This window comes from Colobus angolensis, unplaced genomic scaffold (genome assembly GCF_000951035.1).
Source record: "Colobus angolensis palliatus isolate OR3802 unplaced genomic scaffold, Cang.pa_1.0 Scaffold168, whole genome shotgun sequence".
Lineage (NCBI taxonomy): Eukaryota > Metazoa > Chordata > Mammalia > Primates > Cercopithecidae > Colobus > Colobus angolensis.
In genome coordinates, this window is record NW_012114799.1 from 1,715,339 (window position 1) to 1,735,054 (window position 19,716).

Here is a 19,716-nt window from a genome sequence, read left to right on the forward strand (position 1 = left end):
CAGACATCCTGCACACAAAAAAACTCAGTCTAGTAAAAGAAATATATACGAACAAATATTATATTACAGGTTTTTAAAAAAATAAAGTTCTGACCGGGCATGGTGGCTCATGCCTGTAATCCCAGCACTTTGGGAGGCCAAGGCAGGCAGATCACCTGATGTCAGGAGTTTGAGATCAGCCTGGCCAACATGGTGAAAACTCGTCTCCATTAAAAAAAACAAAAATTAGCCAGGCATGGTGGTGAATGCTTATAATCCCAGCTACTCAGGAGGCTGAGGCAGTAGAATCACTTGAATCCGGGAGGCAGAGGTTGCAGTGAGCCAAGATCACTCCACTGCACTCCAGCCTGGGTGACAGAGTAAGACTCTGTCTCCAAAAAAAAAGTCAGCATGATGGCTCACGCCTGTAATTCCACCACTTTGGTGGTTGAGGTGGGTGGATCATTTGAGGTCAGGAGTTCAAGCTTGCTTGGCCAATACGGTGAAACCCCATTTCCACTGAAAATACAAAAATCAGTCAGGTGTGGTGGCAGACATCTATAATCCCAGCTACTGGGGAGGCTGAGGCAGGAGAATCTCTTGAATCCAGGAGTCAGAGGTTGCAGAGAGCCAAGATCACATCACTCCACTCCAGCCTGGGCAACAGACTAACACTCTGTCAAATAAATAAATAAATAAATGGTTCCTTGAACAAGATGACCACCTTGTCTTGTGAGAGAAAAGGTTTCAATGAGGAGGTCATATCTAAGCTGGGTCTTCATTCTCAGTTTTGCTTTCTGGTTTTTCTTTTGACAGGGGAATGAGAGGTATGGAGGACCTTGTGGAGAACAGAAAAAGATGTATAGAAAGACAAACACTGCATGGTATACAAAAACAAAAGTGAAGGTATCAATGAGAAATGTATGTGCCAAAAGGTTTGAAGAAAGGTATGTAGGGAGATATACCAGTTCTAGATCAAAGGGACTAGATTCTCAAAAATTTGCCTTGCATTTAGGTTTTATTCTATAAGAAATAAAACAGCATAGAAACTTTTAAGCAGGGGAATAAGAACAGCTTTAATATTTAGGAAGACTATTATAGCAGCACTGGGAAAGCTCAAATGAAGCTTAACAGAACCAGAACCAAGTGAGAACAAGAGTACCAACAGTGGTATGGATGATATTGGGCCACACTGAAGATTTCTCAGTCAAAAAGAATAAGAAAGGGTGGGGCATGGTGGCTCACACCTATAATCGCAGCACTTTGGGAGGCCAAGGTGAGAGGATGGCTCGAGCCCAGGAGTTTGAGACCAGCCTAGGCAACGTAGTGAGACCTTGCCTCTACAAAAAAAAAAAAAAAAAAAAATTTAATTAGCCAGGTGTAGTGGCACACACCTGTAGTCCCCGCTACTCAGGAGGCTGAGGTGGAAGAATCACTTGAGCCCAGTGGGTCAAGGCTGCAGTGAGCCAAGATCTCACCACTGTATTCCAACACGGGCAACAGGGCAAGACATCTGTCTCGAAAAAAAGTCAGAAGATACCAATAGGTTTCTAGGTTTGAAGTTAGAATGGACAAGATTCATTAATCAAAACATAAAAATTGTGTTTTTTCTGATCTTGGAATAAACAAGAGTGGAGTACATATAATACATTTTGTTTTAGATATATTAAAACTCAAGAGCCATGAAATAGGTAGGTAAAGATGTAGTCAAGGAACTGAAAGTAGAGATCTAGTCTGTGGTTGCAGACAAAGGAATGGATGAGATCACCTAGAGAAAGTCTTTAATGAAAGAAGAAAAGATTAAGTCACACCATTTTACAAGAGAAAAAAAAAGAAAAGAGAACTGAAGGCAGTGCCTCGAAAAATCAACATTTGAGTAGTGGGTAAAGGAGTAATCAGTGACAACAGAAATAACAAATAAAAACAAACAAAACAAATATTCCATGTTAGGAAGAGAATCATCAGAGTAATCCTGTGAAACAAAGACAAATCAAAAAGGATGAAAACTTGTTACATATAATGGGATTTAACAAAGAGCATATCAAATATCTTGAGACTCACTAAGAAGTGTCGTTTTAAAAGGAAAGAGAAAGATAGCTAAATTGCTGAAGACAGAAGGTAGGAATAAAGATTGAGAGAAGTTTTGTTCTGGTTTGTCTGCAGCACTTGGAAGACTTGAAAATGTGTTTAAAATGAGTGGACAGAATCATTGGAAAGGAGCTCTGGCCTCTTGACTGATTGACTTCTCAATGTACCTCTTTTGCATTTTGGCCAGTATAGATTTTATATCATCATCACTATCACCTCTCAATCCCTGAAATGCAGGTATACCCTTCTCTGATCACAACCTCTAATTATTCTAGCATACTCAACCACCTCAGGAGATCTCTTCTGAACACCAATTAAGACTTTCGGTCCAGTGATTGCTTTAATTATTCCCTAGCCATCAATACACACAGTCTAGATTTTGACCCATCACTTGTTTCATATATCCTTTTTTCATCCCGTCTACCAAAATCCAACCCAGCATATGTCCCTGACATAAACTTGCCTACATCCAGAATACTGATTATACTGCAGAAATATTTGTAACTGGGGTGCTAAAACTAAGAATTCATAATCATTATTCTCAAATGGACCTAACCTTGCCTGGCAAGACTTTGCTCCTCTACTCTGTTCATCTTTACTCTCCACAATGATGATTTTCAATGCTGCCCCTGCCACTCAGATTTCACCTTCTCCCCACATCCATTCCATGACCAGCAGATGATGTCACTACATATTTCGCAGAAGCAGCAGAAGCCAACAGTCAAGAATTCAATCTGTAAAATGGATTCCACAGTCTTTTTTCTCATTTACTTCCATTGTAATGTAAGATATTCCTCATGTCAATTCAGTCATCTGTGTTCTGGATCTCATCCCTCCAGCTTTTTCAGAGACCTTGATTATACCTTATCTTTCCTGCTACTTTAATCTCTTTCTAAAAGTTCTTTCATATTAGCACTCAGACAAGTCTTCCATCTTAACCTTGAAATGTGTCTCTTCATCTCTCTCCCACCCAATCACAACTGAAACTCAATGAACAGTACTCTTACTGTTACATTTTTCCTGGCCTATCACTCAAAAGACTACTTCCATCTAGCCCAACTACTCTTCTAAAACTATTCTCATTCAGGTTACAAATGACCACCTTGTAGCTAAAGACAGCAAATTATCTGTGGGCTCTAGCTCATCTCAGCACCATTCTACAGTGTTTACCTCTACATATCTACCCACGCATTCTCAGTCTCTTTCACAGACTTTTCCTCCTCTACTCAAACCTAACTGGCACACTGCTCAAGCTCTGTCTTAGTTCTCTTCCCCTGTGATATGTTCCCCTAGGTAATCTCATCCCCTCTAAGGTAATTGACACCTTCTGAATCTCTGTCTCCAGCTCTGCCTTGTTTCTTAGCTCCAAAATCCACATATTTGACTCTAACAAAATCTCAGATGTCTCACAGGTACCTCAAACAGAATGTGTTCAAAATTAAACTTATTTTCTCCTCTCTATACTACCGCAGTCAAAAGTGTTTCTCATTATGGAACAAGACCTCTGGCTCTCACCTTATACAAAAATCAACTCAAAATGAATTAAAGATTTAAATCTAAGACCCAAAACTATAAAAGCACTAGAAGAAAACTTAGGGGAAACTTCTCACAACATTGCTATGGGAAAAGATTTTACAAATATAACTTCAGAAACACAGGCAACAAAAGCAAACATAGACAAATGGGATTATATTAAACTAAAATGCTTCTGTGAGGAAAACCATCACAGAAGGAAAATACAAGTTATGGAATGGGTCAAAATGCCTGCAAACTGTACATCTGACAGGGGATTAATATCCAGAATATATAAGGAACTCAATTCAACAGCAAAAAAAAAAAAAAACTGATTTTTTAAAAGGGCAAATAATCTAAATAGACATTTCTCAAAAAGAAGTCACACAAACAGCCAATAAATACATGGAAAAAAAAGTCCAACATGACTAATCATCAGGAAAATGCAAATCAAAACCACAAAGAGATATCATCTCACCACAGTTAGAATGGCTATTATCCAAAAGACAAAAAAAAAAAAACAAATGCTGGCAAGGATGTGGAGAAAAGGGAACTCATATATACTGTGGAGGGAATGTTAACAGGTAAAGCCACTATAAAGCATAGTACAGAGGCTCCTCAAAAAACCACAAATAGAACTACCGCATGATCCAGCCATCCTACTATTGGGTATATAGCCAAAGGAAAATAAAGTACTATATCAGAGATACCTGCACCCTCATGTTTATTGCAGCACTCTTCACAATAGCCAAAATATGAAATCAACCTGAGTGTTCATATGGATATGTGCAGTATATATGCACAATACTATTCAGCCATAAAAAAAGAGTGCAATCCTGTCATTCCTGGAACACAGATGACCTAAGAAGACATTATGTGAAATAAGCCAGGACCTAAAAGATAAATATTGCATGTTCTCATTCATGTGCAAAAGCTAAAAAAACTGATTTCATGTAAGTAGAGAGTAGAAAAGTGGTTACTAGAGGCTGGAAAGGGGAGGGGAAAGAAGGGAATAGGGAGAGCTTCAATAAAGGATACAAAATTACAGCTGGATAGGAAGAATAAGTTCTAGTGTTCTATAGCACTATAGGATGACTACAGTTAATTTATTATATATTTTTAGATAGAACAGAGAATTCTGAATATTCTCAACACAAAAAATAAATGTTTGAGGTAAATATCTACTTAAATTGACTTGATCACCAAACACTGTACATATCAAAACATCAATACGTACTCCATAAATATGTACAATTATTATATGTCAAGTAAAAATTTTTCAAAAGCCAGGTGCAGTGGCTCATGCCTGTAATCCCACACTTTGGGAGGCCAATGTGGGAGGGTCACTTGAGCCCAGGAGTTTGAGACCAGCATGGGCAACCGAAGGAGACCCCGTTTCTACAAAAACTAAAATAAAAGGCCGCATGCAGTGGCTCACACCTGTAATCCCAGCACTTTGGGAGGCCAAGGTGGGCAGATCACCTGAAGTCAGGAGTTCAAGGCCAGCCTGGCCAAATGGTGAAACCCCATCTCTACTAAAAATACAAAAATTAGTTGGGCGTGGTAGCACATGCCTGTAATCCCAGCTACTCAGGACACTGCGGCAGGAGAATCGCTTGAACCCAGGAGGTGGAGGTTGCAGTGAGGTGAGATCATGCCACTGCACTCCAGCCTGGGAGACAGAGCGAGACTCCATCTCAAAAATAAAAATAAAATAAATTAGTGAGACATGATGGCACACGCCTGTGGTCCCAGCTACTCAGGAAGCTGAAGTGTGAAAATCTCTTGAGTCCAGAAGTTTGAGGCTGCAGTGAGCTGTGATTGTGCCACTGCACTGCAACCTGGGTAACAAAGTGAGACCCTGTCTCAAAAAAACAAAATAATTTTTAGATGTTTCTCCTTTAAATTTCTCAATTTCAGCAGATAAGGGATAAATAGACTATCTCAGAGCTGGGAATTACCCTCAATTGATACATCTAGCTTTATCACCAATATCCCATTAATGATGCCCTGTTACTCTTTAATTATCCACTTTTTTCCCCTTGTCAAAACAAACAAAAACCTTCCATAAATCTAATTAGACTTTTACTTAACTACCATTTACAAGAACAAAAAGTAAATATAGGAAGTAGGGTACTGTGTTATATGACCCAATGAGGATATAATAATCAGAATCCCTACAATATAGGAAAGTTTACAAGACATCCAAGTTTTTTTCCATAAATAAATGGCAAGAACAAAAAAGAAAAGAAACATAACACACAGGGAAAAGAACCTATAGATAAAAAGAGACTTAAGACATTTATCAACTAAACCCAGTGAGTAGACCACATTTTAATGCTGATTCAAACAGAATAACCAATATAGAAAATAATCAAAGAAATTTAAGCAATAACTAGATACCAGATAAAGAAACTGCACACTAAATTAAGGTGTCATATTTTTCTTTTTTAGAAGTCTTCATATGTAAGAGTTAAATATTTGTAAGTGAAATAATATGTACAATTTACTTCAAAATAATTGGAGGCTGGGGGTGGAAAGATTATAGACAAAATGAGATTGTCCATAGATGATAACCGCCAAAGTTGTGTGATACGCACATGGGGGTTCATTATATTATTTTCTCCTTTGACATGTGAAGTTTTCTACAATAAAAGTTAAATGTCTGAGTGTGTGATTGCACATACACAATTTCCATTTCTTTCTATTCCCACTGCCATCACTAGTATCTCTTGCTTAGACTACAGCAATAGTCAATTATCTGGTTTCCCCAGAATCATGCTTATCTTACCCAAATAATTTCTCTTCATTGCTATGTGGCCTGAGTAATCTTTTATAAGTAAAAATAGCCAACATATACAGAGTAATCATTATGTTCAAAGCAGCAGAGTATAACAATTTCTTTATACACATCTCCTTATGCCTTATAACAATCCTGGGTCAGGCGCGGTGTCTCACATTTATAATCCCAGTACTTTGGCAGGCCAAGGGGACAAATTGTTTGAGCCCAGGAGTTCAAAACCAGTCTGGGCAACATGATGAAACCCTGTCTCTACCAAAAATACAAAAAATTAGCCAGGCCTAGTGGCATGCATCTGTAGTCCAAGCTATTTGGGAGGCTGAGGTAGGAGGATGACTTGAGCCTGGGATATCAAGGCTGCAGTGAGTCATGTTCATGCCATTGAACTCTATCCTGGGTAACAAAGTGAGGATCTGTGTTAAAAAAAAAAAAAAAAAAAGAGAAAGAAAGAAAAAAGAAAAAAAATCCTGAAGTACTAATAACATCTCCATTTCACAGACTAAGAAATCAAAATTAAGAAAGATTAAGTCACTGAATGGTATCACAAAGTTAGAAATTAGCATAGACAGGATTCAAGTTCAAACAGGTAGCTTCCAACATTTGCATTTTAAGTGCAAAAATTATTCCTCTAGGTATACTCATTAATGTTACCTATAGGATAGGGTTCAAATTCTTTAGCATGGTCTCACAACACTTGCAGTGCTCTTTCCTGGCCTACCTATCCAGCCTCCTCACTTCTTTCTACCTCATTCTCCATGCTTCAGGCATATTGGTCATGCATTTCTAGTTTCCCTCATACGGTAAAGCCTCTTCATATATTGGTTTCTCTACCTAAAACAACTCAGCCTGCCTACCTCAGCAGCTAACTCCTATTTTATTCTTCAAGCCTCAGCTTAAAGATTTACTCCTCGAGGACATTCCTGAATCCCCACACTAGGTTAGCTACTCCTGTAATACATGTCCAGAGCACTTTGTGTATGTTTCCCTTTTTCTAATCCCCAACACACTTGTAATTATTTCTTCAGTGTCTTCCTTTCCACCACATTATAATAGCCTTGAAGTCAAGGGAATTATTTTTCTTATACACCATTTTACTCATGATACTTGGCAAAGTATTTTACAAAGTATTTATTAGTTGCTCATTAATAAATAAATTATGAGAAGGGAAGACGTACAAAGGAGGATATTTACAAACCAGACAAAGTCAATGTCAAAATATAAGATGATAAAGGTCAGAATAGCATTTATTTATTTGCGGGATTGGAGTAGTGACTGTGTGAACAAGTACAAGGAAAGCTTCAGGGTTACTAGATTTGTTCTGTATCTTTACCTGTTATGATTACACTCATAAAAATTCTTCAAACTACATAATTAACACTTACATACTTACACTTCAATTAAAAGAGGGAAGGAAAAGGGTAGGAAAGAAAAAGAGGGAGAAACAACAGCACTTACAGATGGCATAAGCTTCAAAAAAGAGAAAAATGGTATAGGTTTGAATAAAGACGTGGAAAAAATGTTTGCAGAAGTAGCAATGTGGAAGTAAAGCTAATTTTATTGAGAGCCCTGAGACCCAGTGGGTGTGGAAAAATAGTTCATTTGAAATAGTTCAAATGAAATAGTTCATTTGAAAGGGCTAAAATTTTCCTCCTAGGGGTTATTAAAAAAAGAAAAAGAAAAAAAAAAAGCAAAGTTAAAGCAACAGGGACGGATGCCACTGGGAAAAAGAAATTTCTACTGAGAAGAGGTTTGAGGATATTAATAAGATCTATTATAGAGTGTATTCCAGAGGGCACAAGCATTGAACAAACTAATTTTTGAAAATGTTATTTATACAAATCATGAAAACATACCTTTGTTGCATATGTAGGTTTTTCTATTGCTTCATCACCAATGAAGAAGTCTAGGTCATCAACACCTTTCATCACCCTCCTCTGAGCTTGATCACCCACTTTTGCTGACTCCTTAATAGCAATACCTTTAAAATAAGTGAGACATGTCAAATAATTCGTCTTCTTCAAATGAGACAAACTTTTACCTTACACTTCTTCCATTACAAAGTGCTACAAAGTAAAACATGACCTAGCATATTTAAATTGTCAAACTAATTCACAAAAATCATAAGAAACCAGTGACAAAATTCTTTTTACACAATGAAATCTCAACTCCCACTCAGAGACATGGCCTCAAATGCAAAAAGCCAAAAAAAAAAAATCTGTGTGAATGTTTCAAATATATATTTTTTAAATTATATAAATCCTCTTTAGATTCTGAGTAAAACTGTAATCCCACCAAGTCCACATATGCTTGATGAACAACTAGAAAGAAAAAACTGAAAAACACAAATGAGAAAAAAACTTCAAGGATAATTTTTTCAACTTTCTTTATATCTCTACCCTATCACTATTGGGTCTAGTAATACTGATGGGTCTAGTAATAGTAATTACTATTGTGGTCTAGTAATTTAAATGTAATACAGGTCTGTTAAACTACATACACAAAAGGAAATCTCAATTCATTTAGGTAAAACCCACAACAATATCCTTAGATAATTTCAGAAATCCAGCATATAGTTTCAAAGCTAAAACTTGTTATGTATTTTTAGATTAAGTTATAAATGTATGAATCCTTCAAGTTCAGTTCTTCATTCAAAATAATTGTCTGAATGCACTTAAACTGATTTGGCATTCAACTGTTACTTTCATTTAGTAACAGCTATATCCTTAAGAAAGTGGGCAGAAAATAACTGGAAGAAAAACCATTTTAAATCCACCAACTAGTCCTTCTAAATGCCAGAAATTCTTTCTAGCAATTTACTTATAATGTACATAGACATCTAGGTGGCTCACTATAAATTTCCTAAAAATAAATATATATGTATATAAAAAAAAACCTTGAACCAGTCGCATAGGCTTTCCAGATCAAATATCAATACTCATCAGTAAGAGATAGTGGCAATGTCTTTATCTGCTAATTATAAACCCTGTACCTGCAGCATTAAAACTGGGTAAGAAAAAAACACTCAAGAATCGAAAACTTTCTAATACCAGGCAAACGAATTAACATACTGCAACTAGTCATAGCAAAAACTTCATATTTTGGCAGAGAGATAAAATAAAAAATGAATTCAATAGCGATGAGATCCAATGGTTCAAACAATCAAAATTATGTAGGCCTCCAACAAAAAGTTAACACAGCCATTTAAGAATATAACCAAAACCAATTTTGCTAAGATGGCAGAAATAACTTTAGTAGTCTCCTGAAACAAACAATCACAACCAAAGATTATACACAAAAGATTAAAAGCCAACAGCATTGTTACAGGTTGAATTGTGCACCCCCAAAAACATATGTTGAAGTCCTAACCCCCAGTACCTCAGAATGTAACTGTGTTTGGAAACAGGGTCTTCTCAGTTAAAACGAGATTATCAAGGTGGCCCCTAATCCAATATGACTAGTGTCCTCATAGAAAGGGAAAATTTGAACACAGACACACAGAAGGATGATGATCTAAAGATGCACAGCAAGAAGACAGCCATGTGACTGGAGTGATGCATCTATCAGCCAAGGATCCTGAGGAAACATCAGAAGCTGGTGAGCAAGACTATGACCCTGCTGCCGCATTGACTTTATACTTCTGGACTCCAGAATTGTAAGTTTCTGTTGTTTTCAGCCAACTAGTTTTTGGTACTTTGTTATGGTAGCTTAAAGAAACCAGTAAGTACATACACAATGGTCTAACACTAAACTGAAATACAACTAAAGTCAAGTACTAGCCCAAAGAAGTACCTCTACATTAGTCAGCAATAAAGCCAACATGTATCACCGAATTCTTAAAACAGACCAAAAAAACAATAAATGTATTGACATATAAGTGTGGGAAAAACTATAAAGAAAAGCAAACCTGTTCTTCATGTTCAGCAGACAACAAACATGTATAAATAAAATATTTAAAAGGTAATAATAAAGGTCACTAGACTCACATGAATGAGCTGTTTCATCAGTATCACCTCTTGTGTTATTTCTTTAATTTTACACATTTAATTTTGTTCTTACTACACAAATGACACAACAGTTGACCTCTTGTGTCCAATGAATACTCAAGTGATACTAAAGATCCAATTTTTGGCAAAGCCTAACAATACCTATCTTATTCTCAACCTCATTGATTCTGAAACATACACTGCTTTCATTACTCTCTACATATTCATTTTTCCGTTTTCTTATTTTCATAAATGAGTAACAATGAAATACAAAAAATTCAGTCACATAAATAAGACTGTGAAAAATTAGTGACACTCTCAAAATTAAAATATCTAGGAGTGAGAACCATCAAGCAATGACTCAAAAGGTTTGTCATTTGGTATGTAAAAGTTTTAATTTGGATGTAAGACAAATAGATCAGAAGTGTTACTATATTACGTACAAAAAACGTGAACTGTTTGCAAGTCAAAAGTGTAAAACTACGTTCATCAAGGAACAGATCTATGCCAACAAACAAGAGCACTAACAAACCAATGTCAGAATATTTTTTAAAAACTACTGAAAGTTAATGGTCAGCTTAAGCAAGATTAACAAAAACAGGATAAAACAAAAATACTCTAAAGACATAATATACAACAGTATGGTTATAGGGTATTAGAAAATAGCTGAGGTCAACATCTCTAAAGGTGAGATAGTGTCCTTCCATCCTGATTTTGAAACATGGGCACTCAGTGAGGATGTCAACAGATACAGGCCCTGCAAAAAGTAGTCATATCCACAAACCAAAGGACAGTCTTCATAGGTATATGATGAGGAATGGACTACTTGATAATTAGTTATACCCACATACTATTAACTACAATATCATCCTAAAAACGGGGGTACTGTTTCATTATCAGTTCATTTCTTTTTTTCTTTAAAAAGGGATATTTGGTAGACAAGGCAAATGGGGAGCTAAACAGAAAGCTGAAATGAATGGTCAGAGGGACAAAAATGAGGCCACACTTAGAACTTGGCAAATCATGTTTTTAAAGGACTAAATCTTACAGGACTTCAGAATTGATTACTTCTTTTACTTAAATTATCAGGGAAGGAGATATTTTAAATCAGCTCATTTGGGGCTTAAAAGAAATACTTACAGGAAGGGATGATAAACTGTGGTTCTGTATTTCCAGCATATCCTAGTTTTGTATATCTGCAAAACAAAATAATTTATAAAGATTTCACTAATATTTTAGCAATTATATATTTATTTCTTAGAATTTTATTGGTTATGAAGTGAGATTCCATCGTAGGTAAATAATATACCAAACTCCACTTCATTTAAGCCCACATTCACAATTGTATCAAAATTATAAATGCCCAGAGCTTTTGAAAAGAAATTCCACTTCAAGAAATTGATCCTTCAGGAATGTATGTGAAATAATATACAACCAAGGTCATTAGCTACAATCTTGCTTCTAACAGCAAAAGACTGGAAAATAACAATCAAACTGGAAACTATTAAAATATGCTAAGTTTATACTATGGAACATTATGCAGCTACAAAACACAGACTGAGGAAGCTCTTAGTATAGCGATATGAAACAATTTCCAAAATGTATTACTAATTGAACAAAGATACAGAACAATGTATTAAGTATGGTATATCTGTATAAAAGCAATGGGGAGGAGTAAAAACATATAAAATATTTTGTATAGGCACAAGGTATCTCTAGAAGACTATACCAGAATAATTTTGGTTGTCTCCAAAAAAGGGAACTGGGGAGGTGATGAACAGAAATGAGAGGGAGATTTTTTTCATTGTACATCATTTCATACCAAATCAAATAAATATAATATTTAATGTTTTGTCACAGCAGATTTGGCCTATATTCTTCTAACAAAATAACAACAACATAAATAAGGATCAGAAATTATAAAAGCTGAGCTCTGACAAGCAGTATGTGGGGGCTACTCAGGAGATAGCTGGACACTTTTTAGCTATGTGGGAAAAGCTATTAACTATAAGCAGGCTTTAAAGAGAATGTAACATTTTATTTTATTCCATATTCAAACTCACTGCTAAATAGCAGACAGGTAATTGCTGTGACATTCTTGGACTCTTAACATCTGCAGAATCTTTTTTTCTAAGATAAAATAAAAAAAAAAAAAAAAACCAAACTATTGGGCTACTGAGGGCCGGACGTGGTGGCTCACACCTGTAATACTAGCACTTTGGGAGGCTGAGGTGGGTGGATCACCTGAGGTAAGGAGTTCGAGACCAGCCTGGCCAACATGGTGAAACACCCTCGCTACTAAAACTATAGAAATTAGGCTGTGAGCAGTGGCTCGTGACTGTAATCCCAGCACTTTGGGAGGCTGAGACAGGTGGATTACTTGAGGACACGAGTCCAAGACCAGCCTGACCAACATGACTAAACCCCCAACTCTACTAAAAATACAGAATTAGCCAGGCGTGGCGGTGGACACCTGTAATTCCAGCTACTTGGGAGGCTAAGGGAAGAGAATCGCTTGAACTTAGGAGGTGGAGGTTGCAGTGAGCTGAGATCACACCACTGCACTCCAGCCTGGGAGACACAGTGAGACTCTGTCTCAAAAAATAAACAAATAAATAAATAATATCTTTGGGGAATATTTTAGCCTCTAAATTAAGCTCAAGAACTGAGTGTGCCAAGGCCAAGGAGAGACGATCACTTGAGACAAGGAGTTCGAGACCAGCCTGACCAACATGGGAAACCCCATCTCTATTAAAATACAAGAATTAGCAGGGCGTGGTGGCAGGCGCCTGTAATCCCAGCTACTCAGGAAGGTGAGGCAGGAGAATTGCTTGAACCCGTGAGACGGAGGTTTCAGTGAGCAAAGATCATGCCACTGTATTCCAGCCTGCGTGACTGAGCAAGACTTCCTCTCAAAAAAAAAAGAGTGTGCCAAATAGATTAAATCATTAAAAATAAGGGGAAACCATAATCTGTTTAAAAAAAAAAAAGTGATACTGGTTTACTGACTAACCTCTTCAACAGCTCCCCACTGTCCATGTTTTTTTTAAAAATAAAACAAAACAAAACAAAAATTTCCTTGTAAGGTACAGAAAAAAGTCCATTTATTATTTGGCCTCTGACCTCTCCCAGCTGCCCTGACATCACATTAAACTCCTTAACCATAAAAACAGCTGACAATTTCTCAACACTCCAACCCATTTTATGCCACCAAGCCACTATTAACACTGCTCCTACGATGTTAGGTGCTCTCCTTCCGATCCAGTATAGTTTAATACCTTACCAGTGGACAAATGGAACTGACTAGTATACTATATGAAAATAAAAACTTGTTTAATACAAGGCAGTCTAAAACTGTTGAACTAAAACACTCTATCTAAAAGCCTACTACCATCTGACCAATACTTAGTGAATTATTAACACCTAACTATTCCTTGGTCTGATCCCATATATTAATCTCTCTACTTTTATTTGTCACCACTGCAATTCAAGTTGCTATATCCAACAATACCCTAAAACAGGACAAAACAGTATTTTCAATTCTAGAACTCCTACAAAGGACAAGAGAATAATATACCTAAAAACCAATGCTCAAATTGTTTTTTCCTCTGCTTTCACACCACCACCACAACAATCAACACAGAAGACTTCCGTGACCAAATGTGTAGAGGGTTTCTCCCAACATCAAATGTATGGAGGGTCTCTCCCAACAACAAAAAAGCAATCAGTTCTTCAGTGGACACCAGCTGGGTGTTCTGTAATTCAATTCCAGTACTATCTACCTGGAGATAGCATGTGAATCCACAGGTTGAAGGTTCAGTCCCCAAGACTGACCCCCTTCTTCAGACACCAGTCACAAGCCCCAGCCTCTGGAACTTCTGACTCACCAGCTCGAAGATGAACTCTTTGAGTTCAATTAATTTGCTAAAGTGGCTCACAAAATCCAGAGAAACACATTAGCTGGTTTATTATAAATAATATTACAAAGCATACAGATAGAGACACACACAGGGTGAGGTGTGTGTGGGAAGAGACGTGGACGTTCCACACACTCTCGAGCGTACCACCCTCCCAGAACCTCCACGTGCTCAGCTATCTGAAAGCTCTCCAAATCCTGTCCTTTGGGGTTTTTATAGAGGCTTCAGTGCAGACAGGATTGATTAAACCATTGTTGATCAACTTAACCTTCAGCCCCAGTGAAGGTTGGAGGGTGGGGCTGGAAGTCCCAACTCACTAATCATGCCTCGGTCTTTCAAGTGACCAGCTCCATCTTGAAGTTACCTAGGAGCTGCCAGCCAACAGTCATCCCATCAGCACTCAAACAGACATCACTTTGGAGTTTCTAAGAATTTTAGGAGTTGTATGTCTGAAAATGGGGTTGAAGACCAAATATGTATTTCCCAATTTCAAACGGCCTAACTCAAAAATCTTCAAATGATGCTCTATTGCCTACAACATTAAGTACAAGCTTGTTTCCATTTCTGTAAAATTATTCATTGTAAAATTGTTCCTAAAGGTCCATCCACATGAACAATTATATCATTCTCTGATTCCTGCAGCTGAATATTAAAGTTCTCCATAATAATTTCCAATTTTTATAAGCATCTGCTATCACTTGCTTACATAAACTCAGTTCAAAGCTTACTACACCTGCTACTCTTTTTTCCCCTGTATCTTGTCCATCCCCCCCCCACCACCACCACATTATCTACACTCACACTGCACCTGCTGGAGAAAAAAAAAAAAAAAGCTTTTATCACAACTTAAAACTTCTCCAGGAAGTCTTTCTTGATCATTTTAACTATCAGGCATCCTTTCTTTCAATTACTCTTCATTTAAAGTCACACATATTTTTATGTGTGTAAATATCATCTCCTAAATACAACAGTCATATTTGAAGTACAGACCACATTGCAGTAGAAATTCCCTTAAGAAACATTCATTTAACCAGCTTACCAGACTGATCAAGACCCCATTCCTGGCCAAAATTGAATTTCCTAGGCTGAGTATATTCATCAATGAATTACTTTCATAATAAACACCGAAAGGATTGAATGAACCTAATACAAAACAGTCAATACATAATCAAAACAAATATGCTATTCCCAAAACACAAAAACAAATGTATATAGTATCTAACTGTATGGATATACCATCATTTACTTAATCACTTCTAATGCATTTTAAATGCCACAGCAAAATAATCCACTACATTTTGGGGAACAGCAACTCATGTTCTACTACCTTAGATTTAAATTTTTAATATCCCAAAAGAACTAAATCATGTAAAGTCTGTCTACACTAGTTACGCAGACTGCTAAATTACAGCATTTGATAATAATCAAAGACAACAGTATTTTCACCAATTCTTAAAAAATATGAGGGGAAATATCACAGTTTACTTAACTTTATAAATTGCTTAGACTCCAAAAACTAATTTGGTTCCTGGCTCAAAAAAAAATGTGGTACAGGATACAATCTAAAAAAATAAAGTTATCTCCTAAACTTTTATAAAAGGTTTGAAGGCTCAACCTTCAAAAACTCACATTTTCTCCATCAGGGAGGAAAGTGCTGAATGACAAAAAATATCACTCTTTAAAACCACTTGCCTTATATTATTAGCAAACTTTAAAAATTAAGATTTGAAACTAAAAAAAAAAAAACGCAAGTCAAAGTTCAGAGAATATGCATACAGAAAATACACTGCAATAATTTTAAAAACAAGAATAGAACCGTAGAAATCTCAGACTAAAAAAAATACTTTTTAACACTCATACAAAAATATTTTAATGCTCATATATGAGATAAGAAACATTTAAGGACAGGAAGAGATTAAAAAGTTGAGTCCAGAAAGACCTGAAGGAAATGCTGAACTGAGTTAAAAGGATACAATGGGACAAAGTATATCCCCAACCATTTTCAAATCAACACAAGTAAAATACAGCAGTATTAGAGGAGCACAGTCAAGTAAACTGGAGGGGATGTAGATACAGCTATGTAAGTTTTGCTTACAAACTTCATTTGAATTTTCTTTGTAACAATAAGAAAAAAGAAAAAAAATGAGAAAGTATATTAAATACTAAATTTGTTTAAAACTTCAAAATAAAAGTTTTTCAAATGTAAACTAGCCTCCATTAACCTACCAATTCTATTGAGTTTTACACATGAAATAACTACATATTATTAAGATATTTTTATGAACTCTAAAAGTTAGTCGCCATAAAAAAGAAATTTTGTACAAGCAGACGGTAGAAGAGTTTTTCTCGCTTTTTCTTTAACCAAAAAAAAACTGTTGCCTAACAATTAATTGGCATTTGAAATATGAACTTTTAAAATTATAATTTAAGGATGTAATCACTATGTTTAAATTCAAGGCTCTTGTTTTTTGTTTTGTTTTCTTTTTTTTGAGACAGAGTTTTGCTCTTGTTGCCCAGGCTGGAGTGCAATGGCGAGATCTCGGCTCAGCGCAACCTCCACCTCCCAGGTTCAAGCGATTTTCCTGCCTTAGCCTCCCATATAGCTGGGATTACAGGCATGAGCCACCATGCCTGGTCAATTTTGTACTTTCAGTAGAGATAGGGTTTCTCCATGTTGGTCAGGCTGGTCTCCAACTCCTGACCTCAAGTGAGCGGCCGGCCTCAGCCTCCCAAAGTGCTGGGATTACAGGTGTCAGCCACCACACCTGGCCACAACCCGCTCTTAACCTTACTTTTCCAAAATAAATTTTTGCTTTGAATTTATAAATCCTACCAGTGTAATTTATTTTTCCATAGCCCTTGCAATTTTCTGTAAAGTTTTCCCGGATATTCAAAAAGGTCATTTATGAGCTGGGTGTGATGGCTCACACCTGTAGTCCCAGCACTTTGTGAGGCCAAAGCAGGAAGGTCACTTGAGGACAAGAGGTGAACACTAGCCTGGGCAACAAATCGAGATCCCCATCTCTACAAAAAATTAAAAAATCAGCTGGACACAGCAGCTCACGCCTGTAGTCCTAGCTACTTGGGAGGCTGGGAGAATCACTTGAGCCATGGAGCAGCTATGACTGCCCCACTGCACTGCAGTTGGGCAACAGAGCAAGACCACGTCTTTAAAGAAATTATTATAAAATTACAATAAAAATAAACAAAAAAGTAATTCATAAAAGCAGCTTCTCCCCTGCTTTAAGTCACTTTTGGCAAAAACTCTTTTTGGACAGCTAGTAAGCAATCTGGTCTCATTCCTTCCTAATAAGCTTTAAAAATAGGTTTAAATGGCTTCATTTTTTTCTTAACTTTGCCATCTGGATAACTGCATTTAGTATAGCATTCAGACTTGCGACAAACTTTCATATCTGAAAGCTATTTACCCAAATTGATCCACAGATTCAGGCAATTACCATCAAAATCTTAATAACATTTTTGCAGAAACAGAAAAATCCATCCTAAAATTCCTATGACTCTCAAAGGATCCTGAATAGCCAAAATAATCTTGAAAAAGAACAAAGTTGGAGATCTCACATTTTCTCATTTTAAAAGTTACTACAAAGCTATAGTGACCAAAACAGTATGGTACTGGCATAAGGACTAACAGAATAAGGAGCCCAGAAATAAACTCTCACATACATAATTAAATGATTTATAATAAGGATGCCATAACTACTAAGATGAAAAAAGGGCAGTCTTTTGAACAAATGGTGCTGGAAAACTGGATATCCATATGCAAAAGAATGAAGTTGTACCTTTACCTTATACCATACACAAAAGTTAACTCAAAATGGATCACAGACCTAAACACAAGAGCTAAAACTATAAAACTCTTAGAAAAAAACATAACGTGAAAAGCTTCATGATACTAAATTTGGCTATAATCTCTTGACTATGACACCAAAAGCACAAGTAACAAAAGAAAAAAAGAAAAACTTCATCAAAAGTAAAAACTTTTGGCCGGGCGCGGTGACTCAAGCCTGTAATCCCAGCACTTTGGGAGGCCGAGACGGGCAGATCACGAGGTCAGATCGAGACCATCCTGGCTAACACGGTGAAACCCCGTCTCTACTAAAAAAATACAAAAACTAGCCGGGCGAGGTGGCAGGCGCCTGTAGTCCCAGCTACACCGGAGGCTGAGGCAGGAGAATGGCGTGAACCCAGGAGGCGGAGCTTGCAGTGAGCTGAGATCCGGCCACTGCACTCCAGTCCGGGCGACAGAGCAAGACTCCACCTCAAAAAAAAAAAAAAAAAAAGTAAAAACTTTTGTGTATCAAAGGACACAGTCAACACAGTGCAAAGGCAATCTACAGAATGGGAGAAAATATTTGCAAATCACTATCTGTAAGGGATTAATATCCCGAATAAAGAACAACACAACAATCAAAAAAAGCCCAACTGAAAAATGAGCAAAGAACTTGTACGGACATTTCTCCAAAGAAAATATACAAATGGCCAATAAACACATGAAAAGATGTTCAACCTTACTAATAATAAAGAAAATGCAAATCAAAACCATAATGAAATACCACATCACACCCATTAGGATGGCTACTATCAAAAAAGCAGAAAATAACAAATGTTGGGGAATTGAAACATTCCCTTCAAAGAATTCAAAGAAATCCCTTCAAATTCAAAGAAATTGAAACCCTTGTGCAATGCTGGTGAGAGTTTAAAATGGTGCAGTGCTGTGGAAAACTATACAATAGTTCCTTCAAAAATTAAATATACGACCCAACAATTCCACTTCTGGGTATATACCCAAAAGAACTGAAAGCAAGAACTTGAACAGGTATTTGTACATGCATGTTCATAGCAGCAATATCGGCAATAACCAAAAGGTGGAAGCAACCCAAGCATCCATTAACATGTGAATGGATAAACAAAATATGATATATACTTCCAATGGAGTATTATTCAGCCTTAAAAAGGAAACACATGATACGTGCTTACAACATGGATGAACCTTGAATACAGTATAAGTAAAATAAACCAACCACAAAAAGACAACTATTGTACAATTGCACTTACAGGAGGTACCTAGAAAAGTCAAATTCATAAAGACGGAAAGCGGAATGGTATTTGCCTGGGACTTTGCATGTGGGGGAGAGAATAGGAAGTTACTGTTTAATGGGTAGAGTTTCAGTTTGGGAAGATAAAAAAGTTCTGGATCATGGAGGATGGTGATGGCTAGACAATAATGTGAATGTACTTTATGCCACTAAACTGCACAATTAGAAATGGTTAAACAGTAAACTTCATGAGTATTCTACCATACACGTTTTTTTTTTTTTTTTGAGATGGAGTCTTGCTCTGTCGCCTAGGCTGGAGTCCCGTGGCGCCACCTTGGCTCACTATAACCTCTGCCTCCTGGGTTCAAGCGATTCTCCTA

The 19,716-nt window shown here is 36.8% G+C and overlaps 1 protein-coding gene across 4 annotated transcripts in view; it reads right to left on the bottom strand.

Moving 5' to 3' along the window:
* Window positions 1-19,716, bottom strand: part of ACTR3 (ARP3 actin-related protein 3 homolog (yeast)) — a 122,624-nt gene that overhangs the window by 87,242 nt on the left and 15,666 nt on the right. For 2 of the 4 annotated variants that reach the window (XM_011937703.1, XM_011937704.1), the window contains 2 exons: window positions 11,503-11,558; window positions 8,233-8,357 (listed from right to left, as the gene is read on the bottom strand). In XM_011937703.1, coding sequence (XP_011793093.1) covers window positions 8,233-8,357; window positions 11,503-11,558 — 181 coding nt within the window. Of the gene's footprint in view, window positions 1-3,304; window positions 3,317-8,232; window positions 8,358-11,502; window positions 11,559-19,716 lie in introns of those variants that run through there. The other 2 variants (XM_011937706.1, XM_011937707.1) reach the window with 2 other exon arrangements.